General features: G+C 39.1%; 1 protein-coding gene across 1 annotated transcript; it reads left to right on the forward strand.

Annotated features, from left to right (window-relative positions):
* The first annotated feature begins 10,724 nt into the window (after positions 1–10,724).
* LOC113165345 (SLAM family member 6) lies at positions 10,725–12,317 on the forward strand. The gene has a single exon (XM_026364765.1). It carries the CDS (start codon positions 10,914–10,916, stop codon positions 11,913–11,915), a length of 1,002 nt encoding a protein of 333 aa, XP_026220550.1. The 5' UTR covers positions 10,725–10,913; the 3' UTR covers positions 11,916–12,317.
* Positions 12,318–13,879: the final 1,562 nt, after the last annotated feature.

The following is a 13,879-nucleotide window of genomic DNA, read 5'->3' on the forward strand; positions in this document are numbered from 1 at the left end:
GGATGCCTCTGCTAAGGGTCACAGGCTTGCTAAGGCTTCTTCATATCAAAGACAACTTTGAGTTAGGTTTTCTTTGCGGCTGTCTCCAGTCGTAAACTGTCTGACAGTCATTAGAACATGAAATCAACATGCTGCTCTTTGACCCTTCTGTTCCTTTTGCCCTCCTGACCCCAGTTCTGAGGTAAACTAGGGTTACTCACCAAATGTCTGCAAGGTCAGAGAAAGGTCAATGTACCTGTAAACAGAGAAGTGGAAAGGGCCAAGCTTCTGTTGAGAGCCTGATAACATTTGACTTTTATTAGAGCAGTGAGGAGCAGGCCACTGTTCCACTTTCTCTCCATCTTTACTGCGACAGGACGGTGAAAATGCTACAGCTATCTGTTTTAATGATTTGAGCTTCGACCTGGGTTTGCACAAAATAGTGAATTGGATCCTGAACTGCCACCAGCTGTGTAGCGTTAAAGACATCCTGCCAATTTTTCTTGTTGATCAACGAGCTTACAGAGCATGTTTCGTCTGTTGAATGTGCTTGTGTACGGTCTGTAGCCTCTCATAAAGCTTGAAGTCCCCCAATAAAATTTAAACTCAGCAGTGTTTATCAGTGACTAAGCAACACTGACATAATCAACAGCACCCGCTTTGGGTCTGATTATGCCACAGACTTATTCAGTCACCGTGTTTTCCACTTGCACTGGAGTTATTGCTTTCAGCTGGATGAGCACCACAGATCCCCATCCCAGTGCTTATATTGTGCACATCAACAGGAAACATATCAGGACTGAGCAGACCCACATTGGTTTGGTTAAAATTGAAGACTGGGAGATCATTGGCAAGAAAAATGTAAATAATAACTTTAATTTGATCCAGGTCTCCCACAGAACCACAAAAACTGACAGCTTAACAAAATTGGAGATAAATAAAGTGTCTTGTGACAGTGGTTCATCAGCAGCTGCAAATGTATTGTGATAGCTGTTATGTCTATGAAAAGATAGGGAAATTTTAAGTACAATAAATTACTTCCATGCAAAAAACTTGAGAAGTCATTACATTTAAACTAAGTGTCTGTTTTATTCAATTTTATTCCAGCCACTTAAGGGGATAAAGAAATTATCAACATTAACATCAAGTTTTATGGCAAAAAGAAGTGCTGTGTCATTTCAGGCAGTGTCTGAGAACACAACAGCCTTTAATTCCCTCCAACACATACTTCCCGCATTTGTCCACAGCGCCATCTAAATGCCTTCTGTTTCTATCATTTATTATAACTGTGTCTCACAAGTATTCGAGTCATAGAGAGTGACAACAGTAGGCCAGTTTTTACAAACATGCCAAATTTGATTGCATTTGAGTATCTTAAGAGCTGTGGCCTTTTATAATGTCTGTAGAAAAACACACATCTACTTCCAATAGGTCAGGGCAGTTGGAAGTAAGTTGGTGATCGGTGACCATTCGCAAACCTGTTCAAGGTTTTTGGGAATTTTTTCACAAACCCAGGCTGAACTCCAGGTTAACTGTGGATGGTAAGCTATACTTAGAAATTACATGACTCTCATTTCTGGCCTTTCATTCATTATTATTTCAGATTAGAGAAGGCTTTTGTTCGTTTTAGTTTTGACTTATTTGACTGTTAAACTGAAAACAACAGAATCTTTACAGCTACAGTGAAATAACTGCCCACATACACATTTTATTCCCCGTTAATGTTGCTGCCATGATGTTTCCAAATAATTATTTTCCAAATAAGGGATTTCTATTTTCTATACTTTCCTTACCTCTTTATCTGCTTCTCTTTTGGCAGACACGCAAAGTAAAAGTGTGGCATATCATTAGATCAGCAATGGTTCCAAGGCCTCTGCCCCCATGGCGTGTTCAGACTTTACAGTGAGACCTCGCTTATCGGAGACAACGCTGCATTCCTCTGCAGTGCAGATGGAGTTTATCAACTCTCCATCGACAAGATTTACTATTGTGCCCACTATCTGTGATTTGTAGGTACAACTCACTATGAAATTTTCCCATTCACCCATGCTCCTTCTTGGGGTTTTGTGTCATAGTCTCTCCTCTGGGCACTTTACTTAGTACGTCTAAAAGAAAGTGGAGCCTTTTTAAAAAATAATGATCCTGTCTATAAAATGAATGAAATATTATTTCATTGAACTGGAGTAAGAAAAACCTAATAATAATAATAATCAGATCTGACTTGATGTCATGTGTTGTGTGAATTCTTTGAGCGTTTTAAATCTGCATGTATCACAGATCCATCCCACATAGATCACAGTCTGCCCTGAAAGTCACACCAGTAACAGAGTCATTATCTAACTCTCTTTTTACATTTCTTTAAAAGAGCATTTGTGTTATCCGGTCAGTAAGCAGTTACTCCAAGAGACATGAGAAATCTTATTGTTAATTTTTTCTGTCAACAAACAAACTCCTTCTGCTCGTTTATGCAGCCAACTGGCTCCCTCTATCTTTAACTTTACCCCCCAGTGAAACACAGGACCTGCAATTTATGATTAACGCTTGTCAAGGTCGGTGCTGCAGCCCGATTACACCCCTGGGTTAAAGAGCACTGGGATTACTAGGAACCAGCAGAATCACTTTCTATGTGTATTAAATTAAATCCATTTTTCTGTCTCTTTGTGTCCACTGGCAGCACAAACTGTGCTGTCAGGGACAGGGCACCATACCGAGGTGCTGTGAGCCTTTCAATCTACATGAAAGCATCATGGCTGAATGGAAAGTGTGACCCCTTCTTACTGGTCACCATATCCTTCTCAAAAATCATTTCAAGTTAAGCTTTGTGTCCAATGAATCTCTGGTCTGCAAAGATAACACATACTCTACAGGACATCTTTTGAAGACCACTTCTCTTTGTGGGATTAGTGATAGAATTTTAATGGACTATATCTGTATTTAAAAGTAGATGAACTTTGAAAATATATTTCATTGCAGGCGAGATGCATATTTAAGCCAATTTTATATAATTTTTTTAGGATTATACAAGGGAAAGAATTTGTCTTTTTTCCTTGGATCAACCACTGAATATAATTAGTCTGAAATTTATATATTTCAAATTCTGGGAACAATTGTCAATTATGAAAAGTAATTTCACGTTTAAAATGATTTATTTTGGGAACCACTAGTAATGTATTTGATTCAAAGGGAGTTTTCTCATTTCTTAATGTAGAGACAAATGTTGTTATAGGTGCAAAGTGAAAATCTGATACAATAAAAACATAGTGCAGAAATACATTACATTTTTTGTTCGTCAGGTCCCTAAAACCAAACAGGAAAACCTGGATGTTTTTCTCCATTAATATCAAGAGAGCTGGACGACATTGAATCTGATACAGGCTAATCTCTGGAAAGACTCCACATCCTAGTCATCCTCACATTGAAGACACTTCAAAGCCCTGGGACAAGAACAATCAGTTTAAGAATTACTGGTTTCCTTTTGGCTTATCCTTTTTGCTGCGGAATTTCTTGTATGTAAAAAGCTATTTGAGCAGATTTGATCAGTTCGGACCACATCCAAATATTGCTCAAGCCAAACTGTCTGGTCAAACACACCAGAATCAATGCAACCTTATCATCAAACTCAGAACATAGTCTTTCTATGGCAACTGACAGACATGACCAACAGCTTTATCTCCTGGATGTGAGCAGTTTTTGATCTCTTGATCTTTTCTCACATGTGAACCCACATCAAAGACGAAGCTATTCAAAGAAAGTGGAGAATAGGGCATCCTGTCTTCATATGAGTTAATCCAAGCCATGCAGAAGCCAAGGAGGAGAATGAAGACTGATGGATGACCTGAGGTATAGACATAGCTCTAGCTTTGCCAGACTTGGAGTACTGTGAAACCTGTGTACTCCACCACTGCATTCAAACCTATTGTTTAAGAATCTGTCACTGTGCTATATTACAGCCACTTTTATGTTTGTCTTATGCTTAGAGTGCACTTTTGTTGATCTGTGCATCTGAAGCTCCAATAAATATTTTCATTTCTGCAAATTTGGAGCCTTGAAGTGTCGACTTTGTGTTCACAGAGATTCGTAACTAAGATATTGAAGTTTAAGGATTTTAAAATCACTTAGGTTTACTACTACAGAGGCAAAAGCTGACATGTGCACACACATAACAGAGTTGTCATTGCTATGAGTGTGACAGATCACAGGAAATCACAGTGCCTGGCCACAGTCTGCTAAGAAAAATGGCATGCAACCTTCAGAAAATGATAAACTGTTTGGCTTAGTTTCAAGACCAGTGAGGCTCAGGTCAGGTTTGAGCTTCACTTGTGTGCAACTTTGAGATTGTAGTTTTCATGTCATTGCCTGCAGCAATAAATCAAACAACGAGAAAGCCTAACCAACAGAAGTGAGAAAAAAACAGATGCCACCGAACAGCCCTCCTTTATAAACTCCAGCCCTAATTGAGGGACAGGTGTTGAGAATGAGCCACCAGGTGTTACTCTTTACACACGTTTTCTCCAACACAGCAGCACAGCGCTGTTTTGCTCCGCACTACCTGTTAGCTCATGAAATAAAAGGAACGAGAACATAAAGCAAATCACACACCAAGATTCACAGCAGACATGACAAGTTTATGAAATAAAAGGTTTAACCATGTTTATACTGTATGTGTGCCTGGCTATATCACTGACTTTTAATTACCTTTCCATTTTAAATATCACCAAGATCTGGCACTGCACTGTTAGATACCAATAAATGACATCATGTTTCCTAACTTAAACATGATAGTATAAACTGTATAAAGAACTACAGCTAACATTTGGGTTATTCAGCTAACCCGCCTGACAAGCAGTAGTCCCAGACTGTTGAGTGCAATAGACCTTAAGAAAAATACAACTGACTGTGTGTTCTTGTGGGTTGTCAACGCAATGAAATTGTCCATTTTTCATTCGCTTTGTCAGGCTGATATTTCTCCCTTCCAGCTGTGCAGTGATTAACTGTGTCTATTTTGACCAGTCTGTCATACACCATACTTTAAGTTGTTCAACAGAGTCATTAAGGCCATCATACAAGCATTTAATCACAGCCTTCCACACCCCTAAACCTCCACCGTTCACTACAACACTCACGCTGTTTGACAGCATGGATCTGCATACAGACAATTATATAAATGTAAGATTGTGATGTTTTTTTTGTGGGAAACATCTAAAGTGGAATATAATCAACATGAGTATACGTTAGCATTGAAGGCTGAGAGATGAAAACAGCTTCAACAAAAGGGGATTAAGGGGCGTTTATTAGGTCTTCATTAGTCAGTTTTTCACTCAGAAGAGGGTCTAGATTAAAGAGTCTAAAGTAGGAATCACTCAGCAGAGGAACGGTCTTTGCTATAACATTCAGATTTGGCTGGAAAAATGAAAAATCTGTGGAGAATTAGGAAAGTACAAATGAAGCAATCACAATCTGTGATGAAAATTCAAGTGTTTTCAAACACACACTGACTTGGCTTAGTAATCTAAAAATTATTGTTAAAAGTTTATTTTATTAGAAACTTGTAGAGAATGGAAATTTTCTGATTGAGCCTAATCATGCACAACTATTATTAAAATAAAAATTAGCCCCTGTTTTCATTGGCTATTTGAGGAAGACGACAGAGAGAGAGAGAGAGAGGGAGAAAAAAAACGGGAAAAGGGAGACAAAACACTCCCTCTTAGTTATTTCAACTTGAACTCTGGCAGGTTGATGGGAGGTTTCTTCAGGGTCACTGTGATTCCGCTTTATGTATTGCTTGTCTGTGTGCATCACAGGCAGGAAAGACTCTTACGATCAGCCGATATCTGTTCAGCCTGGTGAGCAAAAACAGCTGGGCCCGAGCCAAACAGAGATGATAAAAGCTGCTCCTTCCTCAGCGGTGGAACCAGAGCAGTTAACAATGATAAGCCACAGCCCTACCAAAACCAGACAATTTAGAGACCCATGTAATGCAAGAGGAAATATAAACTGTGATCTCTTGAACCCTGTCAAAAAAAAAGAAAAAGTCTGGCTTTTGTCACTGCGTCCATTTTGGGGAAGTAGCAGGAGCGACTCTGACTCGCGCGGACTGTGATCTGTAAAATCATTCAAGCATGCTTTAATGTCAGCAAGGGAGAATGGGAAAAGTATAAAAGAGCTTTACAGGATATGGTTGGTCATAAAAATGATGTATATGTGAAAAGATTCCTCTCTTAAGTTTAGTCTGACAAATAGTTTCCTTCTTCTTCTTCTTCTATGTGGAAGATATGGAGAGCTCATTTAAAACTGGCCTTAATGATGAACTCCGACATGCAGTGCACTTCCTTGAACAAACAGGGTCGAACTAAACAACTGCTGTGCTGTGTGAGGGGATTATACAGCATTATGTAAATGAAGAGGCTAATATGATTATTGGGTTCACAAGCTGTAGACCGATGAGACTCATTTTTGGTGTCAAATGGTGATTTAGGTTAATTGGCTTACATGATGCACATGTATATGTGTCAGTTAACTTGTGACCTGTGTCACCGCCTGAAGCATCTCAATCAATAATCAACTTAAAAACACCTCATCTATGAACCAAATTCACTTCACTCTGTAAATCCAGAAAGTATTTATTGCAATTTGTACATTGGTAAACTGAGAAAGGGCTTCTCAATGTGCCGTAAGACAAGATAAAGCAATACTGTAGTGATTTGATTTCCTGCCAGTGAATTATCAGAGCATATAGTGAAGTTTTGATACCATAGGATATGACTAACAGTGTCTACAGTAATTGTCACTTCCCATTTGTTGACCTTTTGGCTTTCTGATTCCTCTAATATCAACAATCCCAAGAGGGTTTGCAAGTTAAATGCACAAATAAAAGTTTTTTTTTTTTTTACTGTACATTCACTGATCCTAATTCTATTGAACTCAATTTATTTCAGGTCATTATAAAAAGAAATTCAGTCCATTCAGCTCATAGTACTGTACCACAGCATTGTACCAGCATTACATTGACTCATTGTACCTTTATCACATTGATAAGCAGGAGGGGCCACCCAGACCCTCTTGTCCCCTGGGGCCATCCAGAACCACAGCCACGTCTGGTGAAAGTGTGAGTCAAAGATCTCACAGTCAGGCTGTTATGCCTCCATCTGGGCCCCTGAATTAAACATCAGCTCAGCAGACGGGCTCCCTGCCTCAAAGCTTAAGGACCAGAAACGGAGGCCAATTAACCCATGCCCGGTCTATTCAGACCTTACTTTGTAGCCAATTAGGAGGGACTATCACAAAAGGGAATCAAAAGGTATGATGAAACGCCTACGTCTGGTTTACAGTAACATCAGACACACAGTGATGGCCAGGTCGTCATAAGCTTTGTAAGCCAATCCAAGAGCACCACCGATATTTTCTTCTAGAAATTTTCAAAAGAGCGGAAATCCTACCTCAACATAAGGTGCCATGTGACATTTTGTCAGTATGTCATCAGACCCTAGCTGATACTCAGTACAGCTTAGTTCTTCTTTTCCATCTCTGAAATGTCTCATATGTTGAAGTACTTCTGCTGGTGAAACAAGGACAGGAAATGCAGTGACAGAAGCTGTAGTAAATTGTATCTGAACACTTGTTTCATTCTATCGTATCTACAGTACTAAAGAATGAAAAGGTACTGCTGTTAATACCAAAGAAAACTCATTCATAAACCTGTCAGCTAAAGTAATCACGGTCATTACACTGCTTGTTGTTGTTTATATAGTTTGTAATTTATGTGCGAGCTACGAAGTGGAAACTGCTAATTCATTCGAATGTGACTGGGGAAAACATTTGTAGGTTAACAGGATGTAGACTCTGGTTGATTTAGCCTTCGTGGACTGATGCCATGAGTGTCCCCAAATAATTTTTGGATTTATCTTCATCCTGCACAGGCTGTAAGTATTAGGACGCTGATATGTGTTTCATTGTTCTGGCTCTGCTCCAAAACACAGAATTTGAAATGAAACACCTGCTTTGAGGTTAAAGTGCTGACTTTTAGCTTTAGGGGCGTTTTGTAGATGTTCACATTGATAGTGGATGAACACTGTATGACTTTGTTATCTTTGGGGGAGGGGAGCTGGGTCTACCATATGAAAACCAATACAATTTCCACATGGTTTATCAGATCTAGATGTAAACACCCTTAAGTTAAGCATCACGGTCTGTGGTGGGGAGAGTTGTAGACAGCATGATTTGATTTAGATACATCGATTAATTGTCAGCACACCTTCTCGTACTTTAATTTCAAATACACAATGTGCATAATTACAAAACAAAACCAAACCAATTCCTAATACTTAGAGACACTGTACAGACACTGCAGTTACCCTGGACTCGCCTGTCAGGTTTGGAGGTGCAGTAAAATGTCATAAAAGTCATGCTACAATTTTAATGTCATATACAATTAGTGAGGAACCATTGAAAGTTAGCCAGCTACTCAGTGGACATGGACAGAGTGATGTATAAGTGAACTCCACTGACTCTATAAGGACAGTTTTGTCCCCTTTATTTCCTCTTTTTTGTTACACTTTTTAGGTTGGTTTAATCTTATTTATGTTACTAGAAATCATAATTTTGTATTTTGAACACCATGTTAATTGTAACTGCCTAACATTTTAACGAAGCGATGTTCCGTTTCTTCAGCCACAGTTATGTCCATGGACACTTCAGTCTCCTGAAATTTTCTTTTTTCTTTCACAGGTAGTGTAATGGGATCCAGATTAAAATTATAAATAAGAAAAAAACACAGATAAATGTTTTGTGTTGTGCCAACGCATGGATCTTGTGCTTGTGGTGCTGACACAACTGCAATGAGTGTTGAAAGGGGGAACGGGGAAAAGCTGAGCTGTGAAACTCTTCCAGCTGACACCTTCATTCGCCCAGTGTTCAGGCCAGGCACTGTATTACAGACATTGATCAAAAAGGTGGAGAGTTGGGAATGGCCTCCTTCTTTGGCTCATGTCAGCTATGATATAAAACATAAGCATACCATATGTCTGCATGCCTGTTTTTAACTTCTGTGAGCCTGCTGCTTTTTAACTTGCACACACAACACTCACACATGTTCCTATTTGGGAGCTGGCAAGGGAAATTCTTCAAGATATAATCTTTACAACATTTGTAAGTTGGAATTCATTGCATTCGCTTCTCAGCACATCCCCCTCTGAATAGCTCACATTTTATATCAATCTATTTCCTCAGGGTAGGAAAAAGTGTAATGACAGTGAAACTAAAAGAAACAGGTGTTCTACTTGCTATGGGTTTCTTTGAAGGTGCTGAGAGCTACAGAAAGATTGTGAATCACTGCTAATTGCATGAAATTATAGTTGTGGGTTGAAAAAAAATGAACTCATCCTAGTGTAGCTTGAGCCAGAGCTGTCAGAGTAATACTTTGGGGGGTGGTGGATGGCATGAATTATGGAACGATGGGCATTTCTCGATGTTAATTGAACAATGATGGTGGTTTACTGGAAATGCTGTAGGGGATTTACAGAAAGCTCAAGCTTGATTATGATGGTTGGGATACATTTCAAAAGCAAATTGTTTATTTAATAAGGTGAAAAAATGCCAGCTCAGTTTCAGATCTGCCAAATTAAAAACCAGATGAAATTGAAATGAGCTGAAGTTATGTGCAACATGGAGACATGTTGGATTAAACCACTGAGCCAAATTAGGTCACGATGTGACCGGGATTAGTGAAGTAAAGTAGTGTTGTTTCTATATGACAGCTCTTCCCTGAAGACAGGACTTACTGCAATTATTTAATTTAAATTTCAATGAACAGCACAGCCACCATCTCTAATTAAAAAAAAAAAAAAAACACACTCCCTGTTGTAATGGAGCCGCTCAACTGAAACCACCAAAACAAAAGCATTTGTCACAGTTGCTTACATGACGCGGTGGCCTCACGTTATGCAGTTGCTTTATCGGAAAAGGCAGCTGTGACTAAACCAATTTAAAGTAGACAAATATAAGTCATTTGTATTCTTTGACAGACAAAAACCAATAAAAAGGATAAATAATGCAAAAGCCGGCAGGGAAATATCAAACTGATGATCAAACTTCTTCACCAGCTTCATATACAGGGCCGTGTATATTAAGTTGCTGATATATTGCACTGTGTATTGCTGCCACTGATGTACTTTCAGAACACACATGAAGCCAGTTATAACCAGCTTGGTTTATTCATGTACTGTCTTCTAAATTCATATTCATTCAAAAAGTCTGAGCATGTGTGTCTGAGATGTTCACATCTGCAGTTTGATGTAAGTCAAGATTTTGAATCTGCACAGGCTACATTAATTCAGAGATTATGAGATAAAGCATACACTGTATGACATCTCAGAATTAAAATGTCAGCATAAAATGTTCCCGCAACATCTCTGAAAGTTAACAAATCTGAAACAGAATGAACCACATTTCACAACAACTTCTCTGAGCCAGAGTTATTTATTATGCCTTACGTAAGAGGTTTTCAGAATCAATGTTAAGCAAATGTCAAAGAGTTTTTCGTGGTTTGCTCAGCAATATTTTGATTACAGTTCACCATCCTTGGCATTATTGCAGTGAATGACATAAATAAGTCACATTTTGCTAAATATATATATATATCTGAGAATGACATTTACAGGAGTGGAAAATGTGAGCTGCCGCATGACTCTGACAAAGCTTTTTGTTGTCTTCTGGGAATTGAAAGTAGACTCTTGCCTCATAGTGTTTCCTTCTTACTAAACATTTCACTTCTCCTGAAGGGCTCTCTTATATTCTCCTGTAGTAAATGCAAAGACTCGTTTTGAACGGACTGCTTCTCAATCAGGACTTGAAACCCTAAAATAACTGATCACTCGAGGATTTTGGCAAAATTTTGCAAGGATATCTTGGACAACTTAGAGGACACCCAATTGCATAGCATGGGACATTTTGCTGCCATGGTTGGTGTCATCTTTCTGTTGGGATTAATCAACCTCTCAGCAGCAAACAGGGACACCTGTGACCTCTATGCTGCAGTCGGGCTGAGTGTGACTTTGCCTCTCGACTTTGATGGACTGACAAACGCACATGAGCTGAAGTGGTTTCATAATAACACAGTAGTTTTCCACAGAAAGCAAAACAAATTGATTGTTGTAAAAACGGGGGACATCTCTCCAATGGGATCTCTTCAACTGAAGAACCTACAATTCTCAGATGCAGGGACTTACCAAGCCGATGTGCTGCATCCAAATAACAGTATAGCTAAAAAATGGAGTGGTCGTCTCTGTGTGCAAGGCAAGGTACCAAAACCTCAACTCACTTACATCTGTGACTTTGAGTTCTGTACTGTTAATCTAAATTGCATTGTAACCAGTCCTGAGGGTTTGGTGTTCTCATGGACACTAGGTAAAAAGACACTACTAAACCAAACAAGACAAACATGGAGTATATCACTGTCACACCTGAAAGGAGAAAACGTGATGTGTAGTGTGGGAAACAAAGTTAACAGGGAGAATAGTGATGTTGTTCGTCTAACCTGTAAAAGTCCAACATGGGCAAATTTACATTGTTTTACATTCAAAACCATGGCGGCAGTGCTGGCAGGAGCCGGGGGTCTGATCCTGCTTTTGCTCATCATAATCATCATTTTATGTTGTCACCACAAACGTGCCAAAACCCAAATGAGACTCACGAACAAAGTGCAACTCAGGATGCCTTCTCTAAACAAGCAAGAGTCTGGCTCCATCAGCCCGGACTACGAGACTATGCACGGGACAGAGGACTATCTGTCCCCGAGCCCCAAGCCTTCACCAAGAGCCTGTTACAAGAATGACTCTCAGCTTGAAGGTCAGAGTGTGCAACTCTCTGCAGCTGCTGAGGAACTAAAACCTTCACCGGTGCCAAAGCCAAGGACGAAAATCACCCAGACAACAAACATGTGAATGTGCCTCTGTTACCACCTCAGGAACTTTTAACTAATACCAAAGACATGTTTGTAGTTTAATAATTACTGTAACCAAAATGGAGAAAACAAGTTAGGAAACTACATTTTGTGCACAGTGTAATTTACAAATTTCTTTGAATGTACTTTTAATGTAATTTTAGGGCTCATCTGTGCTTTGTTATGATTTTGAATTGTTTACTGCCAGGTAAACTGTGAATGAATGTCAGAGTTGCATATTAGTGAACAAATGTGTTTCATTACTGTGTATAATGGATAAAGCATAAATGAATTATGCTGGTGACGTTCTGTATAGTTTCTGATTGTCAGCATGTCAAATTAAAATGCTGATGTCTTCTTTAATATTTTTGAGTCATTTAAATAAATTCCTAAAACATCTGAGCACTGTGATTTTGTCCTTGGAAGTATTTCAGCAGCGGTTTCATACATTTTCCAAGCTCTAGCGAGTGTTTACTGCAGCAGAAAGGTGTGTGAATTACAACGACCAAAGTCATGATAATGAGGGAACATGTCTGTGCAACAATGTGGCTCAGTGGTTTTGGGACATTTATTTTTCATGAATGTTATTTTGTGTTAATGTCTGAAATGTAAACATGGATGTTGTATGTTTACGTGTTTGATCTGCAGCAAAAGCACTTCCCAAAAATGATCTTATATCTCATATTTGTCTGGCAAACTATGTTAAGCAGTTTATCTGTGTCAAACACAGCACGTTATTCCAGCTTCTTGCATTTTATGTCAGCATTCTTGCACTTATTAAAATTTGCTTGCTTGCAAGAAGTTATTAAAAGGGGAGAAATCAATAGAGGAATGGATTAGCAAAGGCAAATATCTATTATCTCCAATGGGTAAATGGTAATCCACACATGAAAGTGTTTGTTCTCTTGCCTAATGCTGTGTGACAGCCACATAATGAAATCCCCCTGAGCGTCATCGCCTAAAACTTACAAGCCAATGTCATCTTTTGTCAGGCCCTGCTCCACTCCTGCTCGCTTTACATGACTAAAATTTCAGTCCAGCCGGCAGGGATTTGGCTGTGAGGCTGGTATCTGCTCCTGGAACAACGCCATTTGTCTTTCTTGAGAAACACTGAGATTTGGTCGGCAACAAGCAACATCACTACTGCTCACCAGCTAAATATGTGCACAATTTGCAGTACATAAACAGGACAACGGGCATGCACATACCACTCATAGGCATAATGTATTATCACACACAGTGCAAACACGCACATACACACTCACACACAGTGAAACACAAAGACTGTTTTTCATAATACAACTTAATGAAACACATCTCATATGCCTTTGCCAGATCAGCCCTGAAAATGGAAGGGAAATACTTCTGAAATGTGTTTAATCAGTGGCTCTTAGAGTCTAGAGGATATAACCTTTTGATCTTGGAGTGTGTGTGTGTCCAGGAAAAGGGTCAGTTACCCATGGAAAGTATTTATACTCATGTCAGATAATGCTTATTACAGTTCTCTCATTGTCACGAGCTGCACAGTCCTGGGGAAAATACAAACGAAATCAGAAAATCAAAGGTCAGCCAGTGCAGTGGGCTTTCGAATCAGATTTTTTTTCTGAAAATACAGCGATGATTATGACCAATTAGCATTCTTGAACCGACTTAGCACTATTTAACCTCAGCTCTTTCTGAGAGCAGTGAGTTATCTGAAACTATGATCTTACAATCAGTTCCCAGTTTAAAAAAGAGAAAACAAAAAACACAATAAACTTTGAAAGTAATAGTATCTAGTATCTAGGAAGCCTATGTTGCGGTCTTGCTGAACATGTGATATTAAAATGGTGTTTATTTTTTCTCCTCCATCTGTACACTTCACACATTTTTTAACACCTTTTTTTCCCACCCATGCACATGCAGTTTGAGGACTGGCCCTGTGCAGTCTGTGGCTGTCTGCAGCACACCAAATCAGCTTCACAA

This window comes from Anabas testudineus, chromosome 6 (genome assembly GCF_900324465.2).
Source record: "Anabas testudineus chromosome 6, fAnaTes1.2, whole genome shotgun sequence".
Lineage (NCBI taxonomy): Eukaryota > Metazoa > Chordata > Actinopteri > Anabantiformes > Anabantidae > Anabas > Anabas testudineus.

Excerpts from the sequence above, each read along its gene's own strand:
- LOC113165345 (XM_026364765.1), top strand. The coding sequence starts at position 10,914 with ATGGGACATTTTGCTGCCATGGTTGGTGTCATCTTTCTGTTGGGATTA.